Source organism: Macaca mulatta, chromosome 3, assembly GCF_049350105.2.
Source record: "Macaca mulatta isolate MMU2019108-1 chromosome 3, T2T-MMU8v2.0, whole genome shotgun sequence".
NCBI lineage: Eukaryota > Metazoa > Chordata > Mammalia > Primates > Cercopithecidae > Macaca > Macaca mulatta.
The window spans coordinates 103,628,239-103,655,591 of record NC_133408.1 but is presented as its reverse complement, the minus strand read 5'-3'; the positions used below and the strand labels follow the sequence as shown (position 1 = coordinate 103,655,591).

At 43.0% G+C, this 27,353-nt stretch overlaps 1 protein-coding gene across 9 annotated transcripts in view; it reads right to left on the bottom strand.

The window, feature by feature from the left end:
• GSDME (gasdermin E) overlaps window positions 1-21,448 on the bottom strand; it is a 60,110-nt gene extending 38,662 nt beyond the window's left edge. Inside the window, exons 1-4 of one of the 9 annotated variants that reach the window (XM_077998015.1) lie at window positions 20,998-21,394; window positions 12,714-12,943; window positions 7,108-7,300; window positions 5,015-5,173 (exon numbers count right to left, since the gene is read on the bottom strand). In XM_077998015.1, coding sequence (XP_077854141.1) covers window positions 5,015-5,173; window positions 7,108-7,300; window positions 12,714-12,924 — 563 coding nt within the window. In that variant the 5' untranslated portion in view covers window positions 12,925-12,943; window positions 20,998-21,394. Of the gene's footprint in view, window positions 1-5,014; window positions 5,174-7,107; window positions 7,301-9,587; window positions 10,799-12,713; window positions 12,944-20,441 lie in introns of those variants that run through there. The other 8 variants (XM_077998014.1, XM_077998016.1, XM_001096213.5 and 5 more) reach the window with 8 other exon arrangements.
• Between the last annotated feature and the right edge of the window lie 5,905 nt (window positions 21,449-27,353).

Here is a 27,353-nt window from a genome sequence, read left to right as displayed (position 1 = left end):
AACAATACATTAAAAAGATCGTGACCAAGTGAGATTTATCCCAGGGATGCAAGGATGGTTCAACATACGCAAATCAGTGTGACACATTATATCAACAAAATGAAGGATAAAAACCATTTGATTATTTCAACTGATGCTGAAAAAGCACCTGATAAAATTCAACATCCATTCAAGATAAAAAACTGTACATAGAAGGAACATAGCTCCACAATAAAAGCCATATATGATAGACCCACCAGCTAGTATCATACTGAATGGGGAAAAACTGAAAGCCTTTCCTCTAGGATCTGGAACACAATAAAGATGCCCACTTTCACCACTGTTTTTCACCACAGTACTGGAAGTCCTAGCTAGGGCAATCAGACAAGAGAAAGAATTAAGGCATTAAAATTGGAAAGGAAGAAGTCAAATGATCCTTGTTTGCAGAAAACATGATCTTATATTCGGAAAAACTTAAAGACTCCACCAAAAAACTATTAGAACCAATAAACAAATTAACTAAAGTTGCAGAATGTAAAATCAACATACAAAAATCAGTAGCATGTCTATACAACGACAGAGAACAATCTGAAAAAGAAATCAAGGAAGTAATTCCATTTACAATAGCTACAAATAAAAGTAAATATCTACAAATTAACTTAACCAAAGAAGTGAAAAATCTCTACAATGAAAACTATAAAACACTGATGAAAGAAACTGAAGAGGACACAAAAAAAACATGGAAAGATATTCCATGTTCATGGATCAGAAGAATAAATATTGTTAAAATGTCCATACTACTCAAAGTAACCTATACTTTGTAGAGATTCAATGCAATCCCTACAAAATACCAATGATGTTCTTCACAGCAATAGAAACAACCTACCCTAAAATGTATGTGGAACCACAAAAGATGCAGAATAGCCAAAGCTATCTTGAGCAAAAAGAACAAAGCTGGATGAATCACATTACCTGACTTTCAAATTATACTGCAGAGCTAAAGTCATTAAAACAGTATGGTAATGGCATATAAACAAAAACATAGACCAATGGAATGGGATAGATAATCCAGAAATAAATCCATACATCTACGGTGAACTCATTTTCAATAAAGGTGCCAAGAGCATACATTGCAGAAAGAACAGCCTCTTCAATAAATGGTACTGGGAAAACTGGATATCCCTATGCAGAAGAATGAAACTAGACTCTCTCTCACCATATACAAAAATCAAATCAAAATGGATTAAAGACTTAAATCTAAGACTTCAAACTATGAAACTACTACAAGAAAACATGAAGGAAACTCTCTAGGACATTGAACTGGGCAAAGATTTCTTAAGTAACATGCCACAAACACAAACTACTAAAGCAAAAATGGACAAATGGAATCATATCAAGTTAAAAACTGCACAGCAATGAAACAATCAACAAAATGAAAAGACAACTCACAGAATGGGAGAAAATATTTGTACACTATCCATGTGACAAGAGATTAATAACCAGAATATAAAAGGGGCTCAAACAACACTGTAGGAAAAGAAGTCTAATAATCTTATTAAAAATGGGCAAAAGATCTAAATACACATTTCTCAAAAGATGACATACAAATGCCACACAGGCATATGAAAAGGTGCTCAACATCATTGATCATCAGGGAAATGCAAATCAATACTACAATGAGTTATCACCTCACCCTGGTTAAAATGGCTTTTATCCAAAAGGCAATAAAAACTGCTGATAAGAATGTGGAAAAAAGGGAATGCCTGTACACTGTTGGTTGAAATGTAATGTAAATTAGTACACTATGAAGAACAATTTGGAGATTCCTCAAAAAACTAAAAAAAGAGCTACCATACTATCCAGCAATCCAACTGCTGGATATATACCCAAAAGAAAGGAAATCAGTACACTGAGGAGCTATCTGCACTCCTACATTTATTGCAGCACTAGTCACAATAGTCAGATTTTGGAAACAACCTAATCCTCAACAGATGAATAAAGAAAATGTGGTAAATATATACGATAGGCTACTATTTAGCTAAAAAAGGAATAAGATCCTGGGCTGGGCACAGTGGTTCATGCCTGTAATCCCAGCACTTTGAGAGGCTGAGGCAGGTGGATCATGAGGTCAGGAGTTCAAGACCAGCCTGGCCAATATGGTGAAACCTCATCTCTACTAAAAATGCAAAAATTAGCCAGGTTTGGTGGCGAGCGCCTGCAATCCCAGCTACTCGGGAAGCAGAGGCAGGAGAACTGCTTGAACCCGGGAGGCGGAGGTTGCAGTGAGCCAAGATTATACCACTGCACTCCAGCCTGGGTGACACAGCAAGACTCCGTCTCAAAAAAAAAAAAAAAAAAAAGGTAAGATTCTGTCTTTTGCAACAACAGGGATGGAACTGGAGGTCATTATGTTAAGTGAAATAAACCAGGCACAGAAAGATAAACTTCACATATTCTTATTTGTTGAATTAAAAATTAAAATGATTAACCTCAAGAGGATAGAAAGTAGAGGAATGGTTACCAGAGGCTGGGAAGGGTAGTGGGAGAGTGGTAGGGGGATGCGAGGATAGTTAATGGGTACAATAAAAATAGAATGAATAAGATCTACTATTTGATAGCATAACTTTAGGATACGTAAAGAATGAATAAAATCTAGTACTTGATAGCATAATTTTAGGATACCTAAAGTCAATAATAACTTAATAGAACTTTTTTTTTTTTTTTTTGAGACAGAGTCTTGCTCTAAGGCCCAGGCTGGAGTGCAGTGGAGCAATCTCAGATCACTGCAAGCTCCGCCTCCCGGGTTCACACCATTCTCCTGCCTCAGCCTTCCAAGTAGCTGGGATTACAAGCACCCGCCACCATGCCCGGCTAATTTTTTTGTATTTTTTAGTAGAGATGGGGTTTCACCGTGTTAGCCAGGATGGTCTTGATCTCCTGACCTCATGATCCACCTGCCTCGGCCTCCCAAAGTGCTGGGATTACAGGCGTGAGCCACCACATCCGGCCTAATTGTACATTTTAAAATAACTAAAACTGTATAATTGGATTGCTTGTAACACAAGGGATAAATGCCTGAGGTGATGGATACCCCATTTTCCATGATGTGATTATTATACATTGTATGCCTGTATCAAAACCTCTCATGAGATATATTTTCCCATTAAAAAAATTCCTCATTAAGAAATATGTCATACATCCCATAAATATATGTGTGTGTGTGTATATATATATATATATATATTCAGTGTAATTTTAAAACATTTAAAATAATAATGAAGATTTATCATTGTCATAACATTGCATTAATATACTGGTTTCATATATAATTTATTTAATTTGGAATTCCTAATAAAGAACCAAACTTCTCATTCCTGTATGTGCATAGAAAAATGTAATCTGCTTTACCAAAATTCCCTTTACAATATGACGAAGAATAAAAGTGGGATGTGCCTTTATGGTAACACCTTCCTGAATCCCCAAATAGCCAGGAAAGCACAACATAGCACGGTCTCTGGAAAACAGCCAGGACCGAGGCCCAGGACTCAGGGGAAGGAGCTGACAGGTGTGCGCACTCCAGAGTCCACTCACTTCCAGACATTCAGCCAGCAGAAAGCCTTAAGAGATCATCTAGTCCAACTATCTCACCCACAGCTGGGGAAACTGAGCCCAAGGGCAGAAATAGCTTACCAAGTTGACCTAAGTTATTGACCAGGAATAAACTTAGCAGACCCTAGGAAATTAGAAGCAACAAGCTGGTGGCAGAAGTGGGGTGGGCTGTGGCTTTTATACTTATAGTAGTGACAAATGGCAACTGACCACGGAAGACAAGGTAAACAAATGAAAAGAGCGTATTACAGAATAATGAAAGAGCTTATTAAACACAAAAATGAAAGAGCTTATCACAGGAATCCGAGTCACTATGAAAAAGACTCAATAAATTTGTTATTCTCCATTAAAAAAAAGTACGTGATATATCTTAGAATGGTTTCCATCAAGAATGCTAAGATCTGCACAGAGATTGCATTCAAAGGGGTCAGCTCCAGGTATCCGGAAGGTTAATTTCTGTGGAATGCCTTCCTGCCCAGCACAGGCTTGTTTTTTCAAGGACAAAGTTTGTTTTTGACATGTGCACACATTTCATAGACAATAAAGCTAATATTCTGATTTTTGAGGCCTAAAATAACTTGTATGCAGATGACAAGTTATCTAAATGACCTGAAATAAAAGTGACTGTAAATAAGCCCTCAGGAATGTACAGTTCTTAAGCATCACGAACTGCCACTCCCCAAGTCAGGCATATATCAACAACACCTTATCAATCCCAACGATGTTATGGGAGTCCAAAGACAGGCAGACGACATGGACAAGAATTTATTACTCCGGCATGAAGTAACAAGAATGTTAGCTTTACTGAGCTCCACGCCAGGAGCAGAAGTCTTACCTTCCCGCGCCTGTCCTCCCCTCCCCTATAGTTCACCGTTTCCTCCTAGCAGGCTAACAAGAGCGAAGTGATTCTGTGATAAGATTCCTCTTTGGTTTCTAGTCCTTGTATTTATTCTTTATCATGCTTCTGGTGGCACCACTCCCCGGGGCATCCCTTCCCCCATTAGCGCTAAAAGTAACAGGACTCCCGAATCCAAGTGATCTCATCCCCGTGTCCAGGCACCTCTAGGTGAGCAGGCCTCGCCATGCACATGTACCTGCTCAGGACGGTTTCTATTCCATGATTCACCCACCAGGTATCCTCCCCAGGATCTCAGATTCATGCTTCGGCCTTTACGTTCTGTGCTATCATTTTAATGACTTTTACATGATTTAGAGGAAAGAACAGGAGCTTTGGAGCCAGAAAATCCTGGGTTGAATCCCAGCACCAGCATCCAAATTGAGCTCTGTGTCTGGGAACAAGTTATTTCTCCTTCCTGAGCCTTGGTGCCATTAAGTGTAAAAGGAGACGGCTGTGCAGAGTCAAGGAGAGGCTGCATATAAAGTGCCTGGCACACAGTAGGTGCTCTGCGGATGCTCCTTTCCTTACCCTCCCACGCCCCGACTCCCTCTTCCTCCAGTCAGAACTGTTGGCTCTGGCTTCTTTCTCTCGGGAATGGTTTTCTCCCATCTCTTGTTGCCGACCCTCCTCATGTGCTTCCTTTTGGCAAGAGCTTCTACACCTGAATCATGAAGAGTGTTTAAAAACCTGTATCGAGAAATGTGATTATAGAGCATTGCCAAACTGTGCTTCCTGAAATAGAAATAACGAGACTACAAAATGCAGCTAAGCTAGAGAGGGCTGCGTGAGACTGAGGGAGCAGAGAAGACGCTCTGGACACCCCCCACTTCCCTTTGCCCCTTCCCCAGTGACACCAGATTTAGCAAATGAAAATGTAAGACACTCAAATTTTCATTTCAGATAAATATCAAATATGTTTCTAGTGTGTCCCGACAATTGCAGTTGAGAAGAAAAATGGCACTGTAGCAAAGATAAGCTGTAGAGAAAGGAAAATAAATCATGACTGCCAGAGACAGAGGCAGCTGTCCCTTCTACCTGGTGCTACCAGACAGAACTTCAAATTCTCTGACCAAAAGGGAACCCCTGGCGGAGTCAGAGCTTTGTGTGATTGCGGAGTCCTAGAAAGTGCCAGTAGGCAGTAAACACACAGCCATGCTCCTTCAGCTCCAGTAAGCATGGTGGTTACTGGAGAGGGGCTTGGGACTTGAAGATGGCAGCTGCCCAGGCACCCTCAATAAAATCCAACCACCTAATGCTATGTGGGTTTTATCATAATTTTTATTAATTTTTAAACATAATTTTGTGGAATGAGCACATATTTAATATTCCATATAATCTTTAAAGTGTTGCAAAAGATGAAATAAGCCAGTCATACTTAAATACAAGTGAATTTTCTCTTAATTTATTTGGCTTTGAATTTTTGCTTTAAAAGAATAAAGGGGAATAAAATTTCACAGGAAAATGCACACGTTACTGTACAAACTGAAATATCATCCCCGCTGAATTACTGCAATAACTTCCCAACTGGACTCCCTGCTGCTGCCCATCCAGTCTCTTCTCAACTCAGCAGCCAGAATGATCCTTCTAAAAAATAAATCAGATGACGCCGCTTCCCTGCCCAGAACCCTCCACTGGCTCTCAGTAAGTGTGAGCCTCGCCAGTGGCCTTCAAGGTCCTGTGGGTCTTGGCGCCCCATCCCTTTCAGCCCCTCCAATTCTCCTCTCCTGCCCTCCTCTCGCTCACTGGGCACCGGCCACCCTGGCCACTGCCCAGAGCCTCCTGCCCAGATGTTCCTGTGCCTTCCCTCCCCTCCTGCAGGGCTTTGTCCTAATGCCAGCTTCTCCATGACACCTTCTCTGGCCACTTTCTAGGTTCATAGCCCCCATTCCTAGCACATCCTAGCCCCTCTCACTGTTGCCGATTCCCATCAACCTACTGCACATTTTACTTTAGTTGTATATTTGGTGTCTCTCCTCACTGGAATGCAAGGCAGACATTTGGGCATTTTGCTCTCTGCGGCCTCCCCAGGGTGTAGAATAGTACATGGCACATAGGATGCACTTGATACAATTATTTTTTGAATGTTGAATAAACATAAGGTAAGAATAATGATGACTCATACTGTAGTAAGATGTATTTACCAAAAGCCAAACAATGAATAAATGTGCGGTTTTCTTTAAGACTTCAAAAACTAAAAACAGCTCTTCTTTTCGAGCTTTTTTATGCACCTCTCACTTGCTTTCTTCTTTTTTTCATCAGAAAATTGTAGAGTCAGAAGGGGGTCATGACTTCCTGGTTCTAAAATTAATATTCAAAAGTGCAGGACAGAGCATTTTCACCGTTGGCATTTTACAAATCATGTGATTGAAGGAAGTACATATTTGCCTGAAGTAGCATCCTTTGAAAGTGCTTCCCAAGTCTCCCCGCCTCAGGCTAAGAACAGTCAAGCAATTCCAGACTAAAGAATGTGCTCCTCATGAAATTTCAGCATAAGTGCATTCAATACACGTTTATTGATCAGCAGAGATCAAATCTGTTGCCCTTTTAACAAAGGTCCAACTGAATGACCTTTAAATGTGAGATGTGTCAAAATCCAAAATGCCAAACAGAAGTCTCCTTACCTCTCGGCAGAGTCTCTGATGAGCTGCTGCAAATCCACCTCCCGCTTCCTCAGGGTTCCAAACGAAGACTGGCTCTCCACACGGCTGCTGCCCCCCAGGTTCAGCTTGACCTTCCCCAGTGCGGTCTCCAGGGTTCCACTCACGTGGTTTGCAAACTTGCCCTCGTATCTCACAAAGTCTGACTCCACGACCACTGGAATGGAGGAGACGAGCAGAGGAAGCTGATGATGATAAGGCCACCAAGGTGTCTTGGGTCACTTAGCTTTCCAAGCCTATGCAGAGCCCTGGAAAGCAGGAGGCTAAGCTGGCAGCCACGCTGTGTGTGTGGGCAAGAAAACGAGGCAGCACGTGCATGTGTGTGTGTATATGTGTGTGCATGTGTATGTGTCTGTGTGCGTATGTGTATGTTTGTGCATGTGTATGTCTGTGTGCGGATGTGTATGTTTATGCATGTGTATGTGTCTGTGTGCGTATGTGTATGTTTGTGCATGTGTATGTGTCTGTGTGCGTATGTGTATGTTTGTGCATGAGTATGTGTCTATGTGCATATGTGTATGTGTGAATGTGTGCGTGTGTGCATGTGTGCGTATGTGTGCATGTGTGCGTGTGTGTGCACATGTATGTGTCTGTATGTGTGTGCGTATGTGTGTCTGCATATGTGTCTGCGTATGTGTATGTGTCTGCGTATGTGTCTGCATATGTGTATGTGTATGTATGTGTGTATATGTATGTACATGTGTGTATGTGTCTGTGTGTGCATGTGTGCGTGTGTATGTGTATATGTATGTCTGTATGTGTATGTATATGTGTGTGTGCGTGTGTCTGTGTATGTGTGTACCTGTGTATATGTATGTGTCCATGTATGTGTGTATGTGTGCGTGTGTGTTTGTGTATGTGTGCGCATGCGTGCGTGTGTGTGTGCATATGTCTGTGTGTGTGCGTGTCTGTATGTGTGTACCTGTGTATGTGTGTTCGTGTATGTATGTGTGTGTATGCGTGCGTGTGTTTGTGTATGTGTGCACATGCGTGCGTGTGTGTGTGCATATGTCTGTGTGTGTGCGTGTGTGCGTGTGTGCGTGTGTGTGTGTGTGGACTGCGGGCGCACAGTGCACCAGTGACCAGGGCTCCACTAGAGGTTTTTCTCTTTCATTGGTTTTCAACCCCAATATGTATAGAAAGGTGCACAGAAAGGACTAATGAATAAAGTGAGCGCCTGTTTAACCACTATCTAGGTGGATCAATAGGCCATTTTAAATGTGTACTTTTCCAAGGTGAAGACGGAAAGGGACCAGACAAAGAAGACACCTGAACAGAGCGAGAACAGCAGCCCCTATTCTGGATGCAGCACGAGAGGACGGCCTTCCTTGGACACCTAGGCCTGTCCAGGGGCATCTTGTCTACCCACCCAACAGTCTTGGAAAACAATCCCCTGGCCCTATTACCATCTCCAATCAAATTATTCCCTTCCCATATTTATGACTCTATCTCTGACCTCTACCCAGTCATTCAATTCCTTATCATGCAATTCCTTATCTCTGACTTCCTGATAAGGTCAGTGGACATGCCTTTTTTAAAATGATAGATGTCTGATCTCATATCTGACCTGTCAGCCTTCTCAAATCGCCAGGTTTCTACTATTCTCATTTTTAATCCAAACAAAAACCACCCTAAAAATAGTCTCTGTATGGTGGCTCACATTTGTAATCCCAGCAACTTAGGAGGCTGAGGCAGGAGGATCCCTTGAGGTCAGAAGTTCAAGACCAACCTGGGCAACACCAGCTACCCTGGAGGCTGAGGTGAGAGGATCACCTGAACCCAGGAGTACAAAGTGACAAGTTAGCAATGATCATGCCACTGCATGCCAATCTGGGTGACAGAGCAACACCTTATCTCTAAGAAAATACAAAAGTTATAAAAAATAAAAATAATAATTTTAAAAATAGTCTCTATCATCACCATTTGTTAAGGAGACATTAAGAGTCCACTAGGAACTTCACACTTGGCCTTTTCCATTGTCCTGACCCAAGGCTCTCCTGGGCTCCCGGCTGTACTTCACAAGGTATTCAAACCTACCTGCACTCTGAAAGGCTTCTTTCCATCCACTCACTGCCCCAACACCCAAACTTCACCTACACTTCTTCCACTGCAATCAAGAAAACCCACTCCTCAACCAGGGTTAATCGGAAGCAATTACCACTCAATCACCTTTGAAATTTATAAAACAGAGAATCATCTCTCCTACCACCAGCCCAAAAATAAGAATGGTGTAAAAATGTATCCTATTCAGGGCCTTCTTTTGTTAATATCTCATGGAAAACAAACACTTTGGGCAATGCCTTGTGAAGAAGGGCAGAGCAGAAATAAAGAGATTAGGATTACATCCCTACTCTAATATTACTAACTAGGAGAATTTGGGTAATGTTCATTTCCCTGAACCTCAGACTTTCATGTGCAATCTGGAGATAATTAATGATACCTACCTGATGGGTTCTGCTGCAAGTTGATGTATGTAAAGCATGTAAGGTAGAGCCTCACACATAGCAAAGGCTCAATCTCTCCACTGTGTTTAGGCCAGAGAAATATCATTTTCTGATAAACAGGACAGTCCTAGGTTCTACAAAGTACAGCAAAGACAGAAATTCCATCTTCAGGACACAGGTCTGGTCTTGGGCTTATTACCGCTCCTGGAAACCCTGTCCCCAAGACAGGATCCACAGCAGGAAGGAACAGTCACCATTTGTCTGTGAGTTCTGAAAAGCCACTGTAGACACACATCCAAAGAAGATGTCATTTGTGCATACTTCTGCATCAAGGTGTCAACTGCTGTTGGTGGAAGGGAAGAAATGAGGGGACCAACAGGCCATCACTGGGACTGCCAACACCAATCACCACCCTACACCCTTCACAGCCCTGGGCAACACACGCGCCAGTGAGGCTGCGAGTGGGAAAAAATAACAAAGGTAAAGCATCCTGACTCTACCCAGTAGACAAGATAGAAGACACTTCTCGTCGCCGCCCTAACACCAACGGGACACAGAATCCAGGGTGAGCTCTGACCTCAGATGAGCGTGCTCGTGGATTCTTCGCCGGCAGTGATCGCCGCTGGCCTCACCAATCCAGCACAAGTCTCTGTGATCTTTCAGGACACCACAAAAGAGGCATTTCACATCACAGAACAGTAAAACTCCAATTACTCAGGAGCTCCTGGTCTATTTTGTCATTTTTTTCCCTCTTGTTCCTTTTCATACTTAGTTATTTCACCATTCAATAGAAGTTCTGCCAGAAAGCACACAAATTCCTAAAGGGGAGGGTGATATGAACTTAGTATCAATTCATTTGCCTATTGTGTGGCAGCTCTGACTGGAGACAGCACTGACTGGAATCCTTTCCTGGAAGAAAGTTTGAAGATTATCTGTAAACACAAATTATCTCCTCTACCTCTTTTCCCCTTTAACAGAGATGCAATCACAAAATTAGAGAGTTCTAGAGCTGAAAGAGGATTCAGACATCATTTTGTCCAATAATTAAGAGCTGATGAGATTTTCATATATCACCACATTCCAAAAAGTAATGTAGCAATGAGTAAGTACCAAGTCTTCAAAAAGTTCCCATCTTCTGGTCCAGTAATTCTCTAAGAATTTATGCTGAAGCAGTTGCCTAAAAAACCACAACAAAAATGCACATAAAAATGCTCATTGCAGCCTTACTTATTAATCATTATTATTATTTTATTTTGGAGACAGGGTCTCACTCTGTTGCTCAGGCTGGAATGCAGTGGCATAATCATGGCTCACTCCAGCCTCAACCTCCTGGGTTCAAGCGATCCTCCCACCTTAACCTCTCGAGTAGCTGGGACTACAGGTGCATGCTACCATGCCCGGCTAATTTTTCTATTTTTTGTAGAGATGGGGCTTGCCACTTTGCCCAGGCTGGTCTCAAACTCCTAGGCTCAAGTGATACACCCACCTCGGCCTCCCAAAGTGCTGGAATTACAGGCATGAGCCACTGCACCCAGCCTCAACGTTATTTATTAAGCACTAAATTGTAGTGGTTAAGCAAATTAGGTACATACACTCAAAGGAATATTACGTGTTTGTTGAAAACTGTATTTAAAAATACAGTTTCTTCCATAGGTAAAAATAACCTATGGAAGAAAACAATGTTAAGTAAAAAATAAGGAGTATATAAAAATTATATTATATACAGTATATTTTCTTTTTTTTTTTTTTTTTTTGAGATGGAATCTCACTCTGTCACCCAGGCTGGAGTGCAGTGGCGCAATATTGGCTCACTGCAACCTCGGCTGCCCAGGTTCGAGTGATTCTCCTGCCTTAGCCTCCTGAGTATCTGGGATTACAGGTGCCTGCCACCATGCCCTGCTAATTTTTGTATTTTAGTAGAGATGGGGTTTCACCATGTTGGCCAGGCTGGTCTTGAACTCCTGACCTCATAATCCACCTGCCTCAGCCTCCCAGAGTGCTGGGATTACAGGCGTGAGCCACCACGCCTGGCCTACAGTATACTTTCAATTTTGTTATTAAAAATCAGATCCAGAGAAATAAAAGGCTACAAACCAAGTGTTAATGGGAATTAACACATGATGGTAGGATCTTTTATGCTTAAATTTTCTTCTTCAGCCCTTTCTATATTTTATACTGTACTGTAACAATACATCTGACCCCAGTTTTGATGTCTGACTGCTCTCAGCTTCTGAGCCCCCACTCCTCCTTCTCTTCCTTTTGCACATCTGGACAAGCTGATAAGAGATCCCAGGTGCTCTGTCCATGGTGTCACTGAAAAACCACATAAACCCATCCCCCATGCAGGGACCAACGCCCATCTCCACTCACTAATCACAATAAAAGCTGAGCCCATCTCCTTATCCCCTTCTCTGTGGCCATTTTTGGACCAGTTTTGGAGACTGTCCTGCTTTCCCCAGAAAGCATCATTATATGAATAAACATTTTCACAACTTCTTGATGCTTATGTGGCATCATCAGTTCAACACCAAACCACATTTGGGGTAGGTGATCCACCCCACTTATGCTGAGTGGCCACAACATGTACAGTAAGCATGCCTTACTTTTATACTAAACTGCAAAATTATTTTTAAAAGGTTAAGCTATAATGTGTCATGTCAGGCCTGCAGATTTTTGTTCATTTTAAGAAAGGATATGCTTTTAAGATGACGGGCAAAGAAACAGGAGAATTCATTATAAAGTATCTAGACTCAAGGCAATACGTTCATTAAAGAAGAATCATCAACCAGGCACGGTGGCTGATGTCTGTAATCTCAGCACTTTGGGAGACCGAGATGGGTGGAACACTTGAGGTTAGGAGTTTGAGACCAGCTTGGCCAATATGGTGAAACACTGTCTCTACTAAAAATACAAAAATTAGCTAGGCGTGGTAGCAGGTGCCTGTAATCCCAGCTACTCAGGAAGCTGAGGCAGGAGAATCACTTAAGCCCAAGAGGCAGAGATTGCAATGAGCCAAGATCACACCATTGCACTCCAGCGTGGGCAACAGAAAATCCACATCCAAAAAAAAAAAAAAAAAATCATCTTTTCTGAGACTAATTATAGACGATACACAAGGAAACATACCTGGACTCGGAAATTGGTCTTCTATGAGTACATCACCAAGGGTGAGGGATAAAAACTGGTACTTGGGTCTCTGCCAGCACCAGTGTCTCTTCTTTTTTGTCACCAGACTTAAAAGCTGTAACTTATCAGAGTCATTCAGATTTGATACTGCAATCAGGTCACCATCAGCATCAACTTCTCTAAGAAAATTCCTTGTTGCCTTGGCAAACATTTTGAAAGCTCCAGATTACCTGAAAAAGTAAAGTTATCCTAAAATCAAATAAGAAGTCACTATTTTGTGGCTTTTTTCCCTAAAATTATTGTATTTCTCCCTATTCACAACAGTTCACATGAAAGAATATCTTCTTCCTAAAAGGCCCTCTAGTTTGACTTTAGCGGATAATAAAGAACTCAAATAGAGATATTGAAAGAACATATATATACCAATCAGGATATAATAGGTTATGCTTCAGAAACAAACAATCCCTAAATCTTAGTGGTTTATAACAATAGGGTTTATTTGTTGCTCATACTACTTGCTCAATACAGGGGTACAAGAGAGTTTTGTTTATTATGGTTATTCAGGGATCCAGACTGAAGGGAAAGCCAGCATCTTGAACGTTGTCAACCATTATCCAAGAGGAAAGAATTCTGGAAGATCTCACACCAGCAATGAAATGATCTGGCCCCAAAGTGACACAAGGAAGGTTGCTTACAGCTTGTCAGAACTAGTCACATGGCCTCAACCAAAAATAAGGGCCAGAAAATACAGTTTTATCAAGAATCTGGAAGGCAGGCTGGGCATGGTGGGTGATACCTGTAATCCCAGCATTTTGGGAGGCCAAGGTAGGAAGACTGCTCGAGCCCAGGAACTGGAAACTAGCCTGGGCACCATAGCCAAACTACTAATTAAAAATTTAAAAATTAGCTGAGTGTGGTGGTGCACAGCTGTAGTCCCAGTTACTCGGGAGGCTGAGGTGGGAAGACTGCTTGAGCCCAGGAGTTCAAAACTGCAGTGAGCCACGATCATGCCACTGCACTCCAGCCTGGGTGACAGTACAAGATTTTGTCTCAAAAAGGCAGAGAGCTGGGAATATTTGTTGAACAATAACATACTGACTACCGCAATAGATAGCTTACCTATGACTACCTATCAGAAGGGTCAAAGGTGCTTTTTCTCTACACTGTGTGATTTCTCATATTCAGATATGAAAAGTAACAAGCTATGCCTTTTTAACCCAGAAAATAAAGGCATAGTCATACTTTAGCAGGAGCAGAAAAGAAGAGACACATTGGAAGATATAAAAAAGGAAAATACTATATTCAGGAGAAGCAGCATAGACTGTTTAATAAATGCTTTTGGAACAACGGGCTAACCATCTGGAAAGAAAAAAACTGAATTCCTCTCTCATACCATACATAAGGCAAATTCCCAATGAAATCAAGAGGTTTCTTTGAGGAAAAAATGAAACTGTGAAAATACTAGAAAAAATAGAGAATATTTGTACAATTGCAGGATGAGAAGGGCCTTTAGAAAGACAAAGGGCAAACTGAGAAAATAATTGTAATATTTATGACAGGGAACAAAAATGCTTAATATATTTTTTTAAAAATTTTATAAATCAAGTTTTAAAATACTGTACTCCAAGAGAAATGTAAGCAATGGTTCTAAACCATTCACAATACACAAATTGCACAGAGCATGTGTGTGTATATATATATATATATATATATATACACACACACACACACATATACACACATGTATAATAAATTACCACATAAAAAAGAAGAAAATAACATTTTTACAAACTATCCATGGTCAAAATGAAAAGCTCTAATGGACAAGAATAATGTTTTATTTTTGCTTGCACCCTGGCGCCTGGCACAGTTGCATAGTCACACAGTTCTTAGGATTTAAGAGATGAGACTAAGCTCAGACTTTAGCTCAATCCACTTTAGCATGAATCTCTTTTAGGGCATGGGAAATCATTTGTCTTACCGATCACTGGTTCTTTTCTATAGTATCTTTTCTTAGATTATTATGATGCAGTAGCTACCTGACCCTGTTCTTGTATATTAACACTAGGAATGAACATTTAAGGAAAAATTCTAAAACATGCAAGGAAGTTCCTTTCTGATAAGGTGAACTGCAAAGCAGCACGACTAAGGATGCTCAGGCTGTCATCTGTAATTAATCTGTTACTATGTCATGCATAAGAATTTTGCATTCAATGGAATACTCATTTATTTATTTACCAAATCATCAACTGAATCATTCACTAATTTTTCTTGAGTACCTACTATACTACTGTGTTTAAGCACTTAGGATACAAAGACAAAAAATAATTTCTCTCTCAATGAGCTACTAGTTTGGTGGCCAGATGGAGAAATAAACAGCTTAGTTTTATGTTAGCTACTGGCAGAGATTGTTCCAGGGAAAGAACCAAGAAAAAGGCATCTAAATGTCATTGGAGAGAGGCATACTGTCACAGAAGTCCTCCTGAGGTCGACGACATCCAAGCTGCATTGTGTAGGCTAAGTAGAAGTAAGCCAGGCAAAGGAGCACTGGATGGATGCTGTAGCTGAGGAGAAGCCATTATGAAAGCACAAAATTTGCAGGAGGTGGTGGAGGGATGGGAAAGACAGTGCCAAGCAAATGGGTTACCACTGAGCTTGAGATGGCCCAGGAGACATTGTATTGATCTGCCATCCACCACTTTGACAGACTGGAATGACTGGTCAAGCTCTGAGCTTGACTCTTGCACTGGAATGCAGCATTCCAGAGTGGAGAAGGGCCAGAGACAAAGCTGCGGAGGCCCCCAATCCATGTCCTGCCTCTCCTGCAGGGCAGCCAGGGAAGCAGGTGCCATTGGAGGGTGTGTGATCAGAATGATCCCTTAGAAAAATCTTCTAGAAGCAAAATAGCAAAGGGACTGCAGGGGAGCAAGATTAGAGATGGACAAAAAATGACAATGCTCTGGACCAGGTCAGTGGCATGAAGATAGAAAAGATACTGGTTTGGTGAAGGTCGGTGATGAAAGAAAGAAGGCCCCCTGGGGCATCATCCTGGTATCCCAGGTGCAGGCTGGGAGATGAGAAGGAAAAGCCAGTTACCAAGAGAGGGAATTCGAAAGTAACAGATTTACTTTGCCAAACAGGGGACTGGGTCTCCCCGAGGGCCTGTGAGAACTCGTCCTGCTAGTCCTGAAGAGCCACAGAACGATCTGCTTTAGTTTACCACTGCTGTCAGGATCTCCACTGTTACGGCTTCTATTCTTTTCTGGGACGAGCTGAAAGGGAACTCACTCACGCACTTGCCTTCAGATCACACAGGTTTCTGTAGAAACCAAATCAGGCTTGCCATTAAAAAGCAAAATAAAACCCATCTGCTGTGAGTGGGGAAACCTTAGTAAAGACACCAATCCTCCCCCACAGGACTTAGACGGTAAAACAGAGGAAATTCCTAAATTATTTTTTAATGGTTTTTTTTTTTTTTTTCATCTAACATCAAACAGCTCATTTGGCTTCTTGACAGGGTAGGGTACTTTAAGGAGAATGACTGGAGGTGGCTATTTATTGCTTTGTAGGTTGTTATTAGACTCAAACATTTTAATGATGGAACTCTGAGAATATTCTCCTGGTGAAGTTAAAGTTAGAGGTTTCTTTATGACTATTATGTGTGAATTATACTGACATGGTTCAAAAATCTAAATTATGTAAAGGATACACATTGAGAAATCCCATTCCTGCCCAGGCCCCAATAACGCTTTCACTCCTCTCCCCTTCAGCCAAATTTCCTTCATATTTCTTTACACAGGTGTAGTTAAAAGGAACACACGCACTGCTCAGCATCTTGCTTTCTGCCACATACTCCCTTATGCAGAGGTATCATTGTGCATTTTACTTGTCCCATGTTGCTGACCACTTGGGTTATTTCTAAACTTCTGTTATATTAAAGATGTGCCCAGTAAATACCGCATACAGATGTCCTCTTCGTAAACAAACAAATGTATCTGAAGGGTAGATCCCTAAAAAAGAGATTGCTAGAACAATGGGTAAATGCATCTGTAATTGTAGGAGTTGTGCTATTCTGCAGTCTGACCAATAATGTTCAAAAGTATCCATCTTAGCAACAGCGTATCATTAGACTTTTGGATTTTTGCCAGTCTGATAGGTGAGAAATGGAATCTCAGCCTAGTTTTAGGTTGTGTTATTTTAATACAAATAAGATCAAGCATCTTTTATTTTGTGGAAAGGCTTTCTGTATTTAACTGTGTCCTTTGCTCATTTTTTATTCTTGCTTTTTTTGGCTTTATTTCCAGGAATGTTTGATATAATAAATCTACTAAAATACAGGCTAGGAACAATAGAGTTTATAATGCAGCATTAGGGGACAATACACTGCCATCATCATTCTCAAACACGTAAGATAACTAGTCAGCCAGGAAAGATTAAAGAATATGGCCAGGTCCAAATAAATGAAGGCTCTAGAACTCAAGTTGCCTGACACAGACAAGCATGGTCATGTCTCAGCCAAAAGTCAGACTCTGGATTAAAAGTTTCACAATGCTCCAATTTGGGAGAAGATGAAAATGTCCTCAGGAGACATCATGCTCAAATAGCTCATGGCCTAAAAACTCACCACACTTCACAGTTGTTACAATAGATCATGGGCTCTCACACAGAGCCTTAAAAGTTATATTAGCAGCCGGGTGGGGTGGCTCAGGCCTGTAATCCCAATACTTTGGGAGGCTGAGGTGGGGCGGATCACCTAAGGTCAGGAATTTGAAACCAGCCTGGCCCAACATGGTGAAACCCCGTCTCTACTAAAAATACAAAAATTAGCATGGCATGGTGGCAGGCAGTAATCCCAGCTACTCGGGAGGCTGAGGCAGGAGAATCACTTGAACCTGGGAGGCAGAGGTTGCAGTGAGCCGAGATCATGCCATTGCACTCCAGCCTTGGCAACAAGAGTGAAACTTTGTCTCAAAAAAAAAAAAAAAGTTGTATTAGCAAACAGTCCTTATTCACTTGTCTGGCTTCCCAGCTCAAAGCAGGTGAGAACTAAAAAAGCCAAACCAAATGCAGTAAGGATATCCTAGCTCAAGTCAGACTCCTGGACAAGAGACCTTCAGGGGCAGACACCACGAAAGCAAGACAATGACACAAAGCTAGCAAAGCACACAGCCAACTGGAGCCACTGGGAACAAACAATCTTAAAAATAGTTGCCAGAGTAATGACTGCAGGAGAAGATAACTATATTCACTACTGTCTGTTAAGACTGCTTCAGAGTCATGGAATTGTCTAGTTTTTGAATTAGAAGAGAAACCTCGTTCTTTCTCACACTCCATTCAGGATTCTTCTTAAGAACCGCTCCTGTTGAACCCTGGGCCTCATGCTTGCACAGTTCAAGAGAAGAAACTTCAACATCAAAATACTCTAGACAAACAGAGGAGCCTTTTGAGTTGAGTGCCTGCTATGTTCCAGGCATGGGGCTTACTGCTTTATACACATTTCCTTATTTAATCTTCACAATAACTCTTTGAAGCAGGCATTGTCCACATTTTACAGATGAGGAAGCTGCGGTTCAAAGATGTTAAGTAACTTGCCCAAGATCACAGCAAAGAGAGAAGCAGCCCTGACATCTGGGAGCTGGCCTGGTACTCTCAGGCCCTGGTGTTGCTGACCATTAGTAATGTCACAGAACATCAACATCAGGCAAGGCCACTCTTGTCATGATAAATCAACATGGAAACAAGGCTGCTCTGTAATCATACCTGAACACAGACAAAGCATGAACACGTTCAAAGCACAAAACTGATCAAATACCACCCCGCTTCCAATCATTAGCAGTCCTGATGAGTGACTACTGCTTCCTGACCAATCACAGCTACAGCCTCTCTCTGGCCTTCTCACCTTTTTGACGAGATTTACTAGGACACTCAGTCACAGAATTTCCCCTGCTTCCTGACCACATCCAATTCAGAGCAAAGCCCTCTTTCCCCAAATCACCTGCTACATGCCCAAATCCTCTGTCCTTTCTAACACCTCTTACTGAGACACCTCAGGGTTCCCCGTGGTGTCCCTCACTGCAAGGAGAAATAAACCAACTTATTGAACTGTCACTGTGTTCCCGGAGGTCTTTGGAGGGCATTGAACATCACATAGAGAATCAGTGCTAAGCCAAGATTCCACCCGAGATCCATCTGACTCCAAAGCCTGTGCCCTTGGCCACTCTACTCTGCTGGCTCCCTGTTCAGCTTTTTTTCTGTTCTAATGTGGGCCTCATATGATTCATTCTATAACATAAGAAAGTGCCCTTGAAAGGGTAAACCGCAGTTACAGTGGAAACAAAAATCATTGCTATGGAACATGTGTCATTTCCTTTCTATCTGGGGAGATGAAATGTGGCTGTACTTGTCTACTTGTCTCATGGTTAACAATTTCAGCACACTTTGAATTAGTTTTAGTTTTCCAGACAGCAAAGTGAAATTGGGTCTATTAAATTAGAACAGAGGTGGCATCTTTTGTTATCTTCCTATGCCTATGGCCCAGTACCTGAACTCATTTTTAATGAGAAGACAACTTAATATTTCATCATTTTTTTCTAAAATAAAAATCAGTATGTGAACTCAATGATGGTCATAAGACAGGCATGAGCTTGGAAAGAGAGGGAGAGTGAGGGGGCAAAGGCTTTGGGGAAGTGGAGTGGGTAACAGAAGACAGCCTGGGTACGAATAGAGAAGATGCGGTGTGGTGGCAGGCACCTGCGGTCTCAGCCGCAGGTGGATGCGAGGATTCCTTGAGCCCAGGAATTCAAGGCTGCAGTGAGTTAGGATAGCGCCACTGCACTCCAGCCTCGGTGACAGAGCGAAACCTTCGCTCAACAATAACAAAGAACCTAGCCAAGGGACTGTGGCTGGAGGGCTGGGCCCTTTCTCTCTCAGATCTACCTCATGGTCTGGGCTCAACTTCTTTAGAAAAAGAGCTTGGTGGTGGTAGATTGTGAAGACGATTAATTTCACTCTTCAGCTGCTTCTCCAAGCCCACAGTACTCCTTTCATTCCACTTGGACTTGGCCATCTGTCTGGCCGCCTGCCTGCCTGCCTCTCAGGACAGCAACCCCAAGCCATCCATCCCTTTCACTATCCCCATTCACTGTTCTGGACAGAGAAGACTCTGGAGGAGTGGGTGGTCGGTGTGTTCAGTCCACAACCAACGCTCTTCTAAGAGGTGCCCTCTAGTCTTTCCCCTCGGGGTGCAGACGGCAAGCAGCTCTGGAAAGGGTCAGGGGTCCTCAAATGGAGACCAAAGGGAGCCACGCGGGCAGCTGTCGAGAGCCATCCAGCGCATGCCGGGCACACCGAGTGGGACTTGGCTTCCTCCCCAAGCTAGGGGCCCTCTAAATACCGGAGCAAGGTGGCTGGGGTCTCTTTTCCGTCAAAAGAGACTGAACTCCGTATCTGCTCCGCGGCCCGCCTCCCCATACACACACCCCAGAGTCGGGAGAGCCTCCGCACCACCCAGAGGACAGACCGGAAGACAAAGGATGAACGAGTGGGGAGCGGGTGGTCTGGGGGAAAGCAGAACGAAAATACCAGCTGCGCTTGCAACATCCAAGGAAGGAAGTGGCAGCGGGGAAGGGGAGAAGATGGGAAGGGGATGCTGAGTGTGAGTGGGGGCGGGACACGGTGATGGGAGGGAGACCGGGCCGGGAATGCGGGTGGCGAGGGGAGCGACGGGACCTGCAGTTCCAGCGGCCGGGCAGCCAATCGATTGGTCTCCCCTAGGAAGGAGCGAAGGGAGGGTGTCCCAGAGAGAAAGCGCCGCGCGGCCTCGGCTGCTCCCGGCCCGGGACACCCAAACGGACCAAAGAGGAGCCGGAGTGGAGCTCGCAGCGGATCCCGCAGCCTGCGTCCGCTGCGCACTTACCCGCGCGCCCGCTGCTGGGTCTGCGGCAGCCGCGCCCCCTGCGCTGGCGGAGTCGGAGGAGCCTGCGCTGGGCCGGCCAGGGGCGGGCGCTGGGGAAGGGCGGAGGGAGGAATCGCCGGCCGGGACCTTTGCTCCGTCCGGGCGCCCCAGAGCCGCGGGACTGGCCGCCGGAGGCTGCGGGAGGGGCGCGCCCGGCGGAGGCGGGAGGAGAGGAACGTGGGGCGGGGGCTGCAGCGGCGGCGGGCCCGGGCCAGACCTCCCAGAAGCCCAGGAGAGAGCCGCTTCCCCTCCTTCGTGTGACTCCCTAGGAGCCGGGTTGCTGACGGCCCAGGGCTCGGCCAGAGTCCCCGCGCACTTTTCGGGACTCACCCGGGAGATGTCAGGGCCTCTCCGGAAGAGTGGGCTGCGCCTGCCTTCCGCGGCCGCCTCGCCTCTTCGCTGCGCGGGACCGTGGGGTTTGAGAGCGGCGCCTGCTCGCGGGGCCAGACCCGCCACTCACAGTGGAGTGTGGACTGACACCGTGGCTTCACGGTTCAACCAGGAAAGTCCAAGGCCTGTCCAGCCTGTGAGAGCCCCTAATGCCCGTGCCTGGAGTAGTATCTGGGTGTGTGGTGCGACTGCACCCACACTTAGGCCTGCCGCTAAAAAGTGATTCATTCATGTAAACTCCACTCTAAACTCCTTGAGGGCAAAACCAAGCGCTCTCACACACGGGGTGCTCAATGAATACTGAACGAGGGAATCTAAGCATAGCTGGTGCTCAAACATTGCTTTCTGACGGATTGACTTAAATATTAGATCGTTTGCAACATTAGGACCAGGTGAAACCGATTAACCATTACTTAAGTTGTTACGATGAGGCAGAGCCAAAATCTCCCGGGCATGTGCAAGAGGGAAAGCTTTCTAATTGTGAACACCACGTGCCCCGCATAAGGCTGCATTGGCATCATCTGGGACTGGTTAGAAATGCCAAAAACGCCTGACCCGCCCCCAGGTCCAGAAGACAGATGTGAGCTTTGCCTCCTGTCTCCTTGCCAGTTGACTGGCAATGGAGGTTTTTCTTTTCTCAAAAGCCTGTGCAACAGTATTGGTTTCTGTGTGCCTCAAGTAACGAGCCCATTGCTCAGTAACATTTTTAGTCAGTATATCATCTTCACTGCAATGCTGTCTACTAAGCTGAGAGCAAGGAGTAAGAGAAAATGAAATCTCTGCCCTGCGAGAGCTCACACAGAGTATGGAGTTGTGTGGCTGTCTTCAAGGCTGGTCGGGGAGGGCAGGTAGAGAAGCCCAGCAGCACTTTCCCTTGGACCCCCCTATGCTTTAAACATATCTCTAGATTGTAGTTATCCAGCTCATTGTAAAGCCTTTCCTGACTATCCAAATTAAAAGTTCTGCCCACCCACTCATGGGAACACCTCCTAGTTCCTCTGCTTTATTTTTCTGCTTTGCACTCATCACCATCTGATAGACTGTGTGCCTCGTACTTATTTCATGTATTATCCTTTCCTGTAAAACGACAGCAGCATGAGGGCAGCTGGTCTGTTTTGTTCCCTCTGCCCAGCACCTAGTTTAGGATTTGACACATGGTAGCTATCCAGTAAATAATTGTTGAGTTAAGAAATGAATCCTTTTGTTTGTTTCTCCACCTAGATTGTGGGACTGTACACATCCTTGCAGTACCCAGCACAAAATAGGTACACAATCAGTGGTTGTTGGATGAAGGAGTGGTTCAAAATGGTCCATGGTGATGGGCCCCTGATTTGCTAATGTGATGAGATGTTGGACCAAAGAAAGAATCCCAGCCCTGTTAAGAGACTTTTCATCTATGCTATTGGTTCTCTTCATCATAAAATTATATGGTGATGACTCTGGCTTGTTGTCAGAGATTATTGCGTTCCCACCTAGGGTACTGACCTTAAGAATATCCTCATAAACAGTATACTCATCAGGTTCCCACCCCAAAAAGCCCCAGTCCTCTATCTAAATAGTTACCACTTGTAATTCAGAGTGGGTGAACTTTTTGATGCAACAGTTACAAAGTGGCTTCAAATTCCGTCACTTTTTTTTTTTTTTTGTCCTGCCCAGTCTTTTAATTAAATGCCCGAGGAAGACAGTAATAATATCAGCTGCTATTATTTATGTAGCACTTTCTGTCTACTGTCATCAAGCATGCTTCTGAGTACATGACATGCAATGATTGACTCATTTAATCCTTACAACTATTTGAGGGTTTCAAGTTACAAATGAGGGAATTGAGGCACAAACTGGAATGCTCACACAGCTGGGAAGAGACAGAGCCACGATTTTAACGCAGGTTGTTCAGCACCATCTGAGTTTTAACCCACCACGGGGTACAGACTCTCCAGAACAGAAAATAGGAAGTGCAATAGGGGTCCCCCCACCCAAGCAGTGTAGGAGCATGGTCTGTGTTAGGAGAGGAGGATGACTTGTGTTCAAGATCTCACCTGACCCCAGTCTGCTGCTCTCCCTGTCCAATGGTGGAGGGATGAAAAGGTTCTGGCACAACCATAACTTAAAAAAAAAAAAAAGTTGTGCTTATTGTTAGAGTATTTGAAGATTTCAGATGAACATATGCAACATGGAAACTTTTAGCCCAATTGGAAAAAAGTAAATAAAAAGAAAACATGGAACTCCAATCTTCTTATTCCATATAGATACATTCCCTTTGAGGAAATGGAGGGATATGGAAAGAAAATCTCACAGGAGATCAATTGGAGTGGTCATAATGATGATAGTAAGCATCTGCTTTCAAAAAGATTCATTATATAAACTATGTTTCAACTTACAGAGCTTCTGAAACACATCTGTTTGGTGTTGTGTATTTCCTACCCCATGCCTAGATTCTTGCTGAGGAAACAATATGGAAAGGGCAGCAAAAGTCAGTAAAACTCACTACCGGGATTTATTTCATAAATGAACACGCTAATAAACCAGCTCTGCATGGCTGCCATAATTGCTTCCTAGTTCTTTGAGAACCACGTTTGGAGACCTGGACTTTTTCAGATGAATAACCTCTGCAAAGGAGAAAAACACAGACTTTGGATCCATCAGATTTGGGTGGAATCCAGCCTACCACTTACCAGCTGAGTGACTGTAGGCAAATTGTATAACTTCCCATTTAAAAATTACTTATAACATTGTCATGAGATTATATAAAGTACTCAGCCCATAGTAGCACTCAATAAAAATTAGTTTCCTTTCCTTTATTAATTACTTTTCAGCTAAAGTTGCCTTTAAATTAAGCCTACATTTTTCACATATGCATAATTTTGCCTTTTACCATATTGCTTGCTTCCCAGAGGAACATAGCTACTAACATAAATTAAAATAAAATTTGGCATACATTGATATATATTTTAACACTGATTTCATTTACCTCCCTAAATCCCAAAAGTGCTTTTTAAACTGGAGACTGTATTGCCAATGCATATTACTAATTACTGCTTTAAAATAAAAAGCTTTATAGAGGGTTAAATATGGTCCAGAATTAAATCTGTTTCTCTTGGTGTCCCAACCTTTTCTTATTCAATTGCAAGGCACAGATACAGACAGGAGAAGAATTGAAATTATTTGGCAGCTAGCAAATGACCAACCAATATTGTCAAATTGAAAGTCTTAATGCAAATATTATTGGACAATCAAGGAAATGTGAAATAATTTGCTGTACTAATTATCAACTGCTGTATAACAAACTACCCCAAAACTTAGTGGCTTGAAACAACCACCACTTTATTATAGCTCACAATTTTGTAGTTTACGGCTTTGAGCAGGGCTCAGCTGAGTGACTCTTCTGTTCCATGTGCACTAACAGGGGTCACTCAGTGGAATTTAGCTGGTGAAGGTGAATGGTCTGGTTTGGAGAGTCTTGGATAACTTCACCCATGTCTTTGCCCATTCAGGATGCTGTAATGCTGTAAGAAAATACCATAGACTGAGTGACTTATAAACAACAAACCTTTATTTCTAACAGTTCTGGAGGCTGAGATGTCCAAGATGAAGGCATCAGCAGATTCGATGTCTGGTGAGATCCTACTTCCTAGTTCACAGATAGTGACTTCTCGATGTGTCCTCACCTGGTGGAAGGAAAGAACAAACAAAACAAGCTCCCTGGGTCTCTTATAAGGGCACTAATCCCATTGATGAGGGCTCCACCTCATGACTTGATCACATCCCAAAGGCCCCACCTCCTGATACTATCACATTGGTGATTAAGTTTCAACATGTGGCTTTGGGGAAACACAAACATTCAGACCATAGCATCTCACATCTAGTGCACTGGCAGGGATGCCTTGGGGGTGGGACTGAACTTGAGGGTTATCAACTAGAGCCCTACATTTGGCCTCTTCATTGCAGTGGTTTTTGGGAAGTCAGACTTCTTATAGCGGAGGCTCAGAGCTCCAAAAGCGAGTGTTCAAGAACAAGAAACAAGTCAGAAGCTACAAGTCTTGTGACTTAGTCTCTAAATACCTAGAACATAACTTACAAACAAGCCCAGATTCAAAGATAGGGGTGGTATATTCTACCCCTCACTCGGAGAAACAGCAAAGAATTTCCAGACATCTTCTATCTGCTGCACTTGTTTTCATGAAAGAAAGTGGCATTACAGGATAGGCGCAGTGGCTTCTGTCTGTATTCCCAACACTTTGAGAGGCTGAGGTGGGTGGATCACTTGAGCCCAGGAATTAGAGAGCAGCCTGGCCAACATGGTGAAACCCCATCTGTACTAAAAATACAAAAAAGCAGCCGGTGTGGTGGTGCATACCTGTAGTCCCAGCTACTCGGGAGGCTGATGCAGGAGAATCACCTGAGCCCGGGAAGTTGAGGCTGCAGTGAGCTGTGAGAGTGCCACTGTACCCCAGCCTGGGTGACAGAAACTGTGTGTCAAAAAAAAAAAAAAAAAGCCATAAAAGAAAGTGGCATTACATAAACAAAGTTAGTAAAAACTTCTATATTGTTTACCCATTGTTCATGGAGAAACATACATTATTATCAGCATTAAGGAAATTTGTGATGAAGACCAGTAGTCAGCCACCAGATGTCCAATTTACAGAAATATTCAAAGTAATATAATCCAGAGATATACAAACTTTTTTCATCTCATTATCATTATTTTTAAATATTGTCCAGCATCCAAGAGAGCTTTACCCAGTGTAGAGAAGTAAAGTCCATACACCCAACATCTTTTTAATGTAACAAATATTTATTAGTGACCTACTATGTGCTGGATGCTATATTAGGTATGAGGATATAAGGTGACCAAGGAGAATGTGCTTCATGCCCTCCAGGTCTGTGGGCTTTGTAGTATAGCAGGAAAGGCAGACAGATAAACAATAAGGATAGAGGATGAGAAGTACAATGATCAACTGTCCTTTTTAGGGTAAGCTAACTGCTAAAATGAACCCCAAAATTATAATTGCTCAAATACAATAGTAGCTTATTTCCTACTTGGTAAACAATGTAACTAAGGTACTTCTAGGTTTTGGGTGGGGTAGGTGGGGCGGAAGAACCACAGTCCTCATTCCTTCAGGAACCAGGCTGGGGGAGGCTTAGCTCCAGGTTGCTGAGGTTGCCGTGAACATGGGCACCTCCAGCAGGTAGATAAGGAAAGATCCTGGAGACTCCCTCATGGGAGATTTTTATGGGAGCGGCACTTTTGGGTACAGGATGCATTCCAACACTCCCAGTGGATGCCTGAAATGGAGGATGGCACCAAACCTGGCCAGGATCAACTGGAACACATTTCTGCTCATGTCTTCCAACCACAAACTCAATGCCTTTTTCATCTTAAGTAAGCACTTATCACACATGGTGGCCATAACATTTGCAGTTTGAGGTGAGATAGCAAAACTAGCACAAATTTCTTTTCCCTTCTTTAGCTTCACAGAGAGATTTGTTCTTGAAATAGATCTTAGCAACTTCGGCATACAATTTTTTTCTTTCCATATTGAGAACTTTCACTTTTTCACTTAAAGGAAGTACTTTACAGCTTCTCTTTGGAATATCCCAATTGGCCGCATCATTACTATTGCACAGAGGGGCCATTACTAGATAAAATAAGGGTGATTGAACTCAAGCACAGCAATGTCATGACAGCCAGTCTGATAACCTAGACGGCTACAAAGTGACCAGCAGGCAGGAGTGTCGACATGCTGGACAAGGGATGATTTGTGTCACTGGAGAGGACAGGGCAAGACAGCATGAGATTTCATCATACTACTCAGAATGGCACAAATTTAAAACTTATGAATTATTTATTTCTGGAAATTTCCATGTAATATTTTTGGATGGAGATTGATCATGGGTAACTGAAACCACAAAAAGAGAGACTGCAGATAAAGGGAGCCTACTGTACCTTCCTTTGGCCAGAAATCAGTCACAGAGTCTCTCCTAATTTCAAGACAGGCTGGAAAATGTAGTCTTTGTGCTCCGGAAAAAAGGAACTGGGTTTCGAGAGCAGTGGCAGATTCAGCTTTGAACAAAATGATTTTAGAGGGCAAATAGGTGATGGCCAAGCCCGGAGCTTTTTATATAGAATCCCAACTAGGGTAAACCAGACGGCTGAACTGATTTAGTTTAAACAACATATTTTTGTATTGTATAATATATTCTATTTTTTAAAATGAGCCTTTCTTAATCCTACACCTGATTCCAAGAGTCATCTAAGAATACACGGAGAGACTGGTGATAGAGTGGGTGAAGGTGAC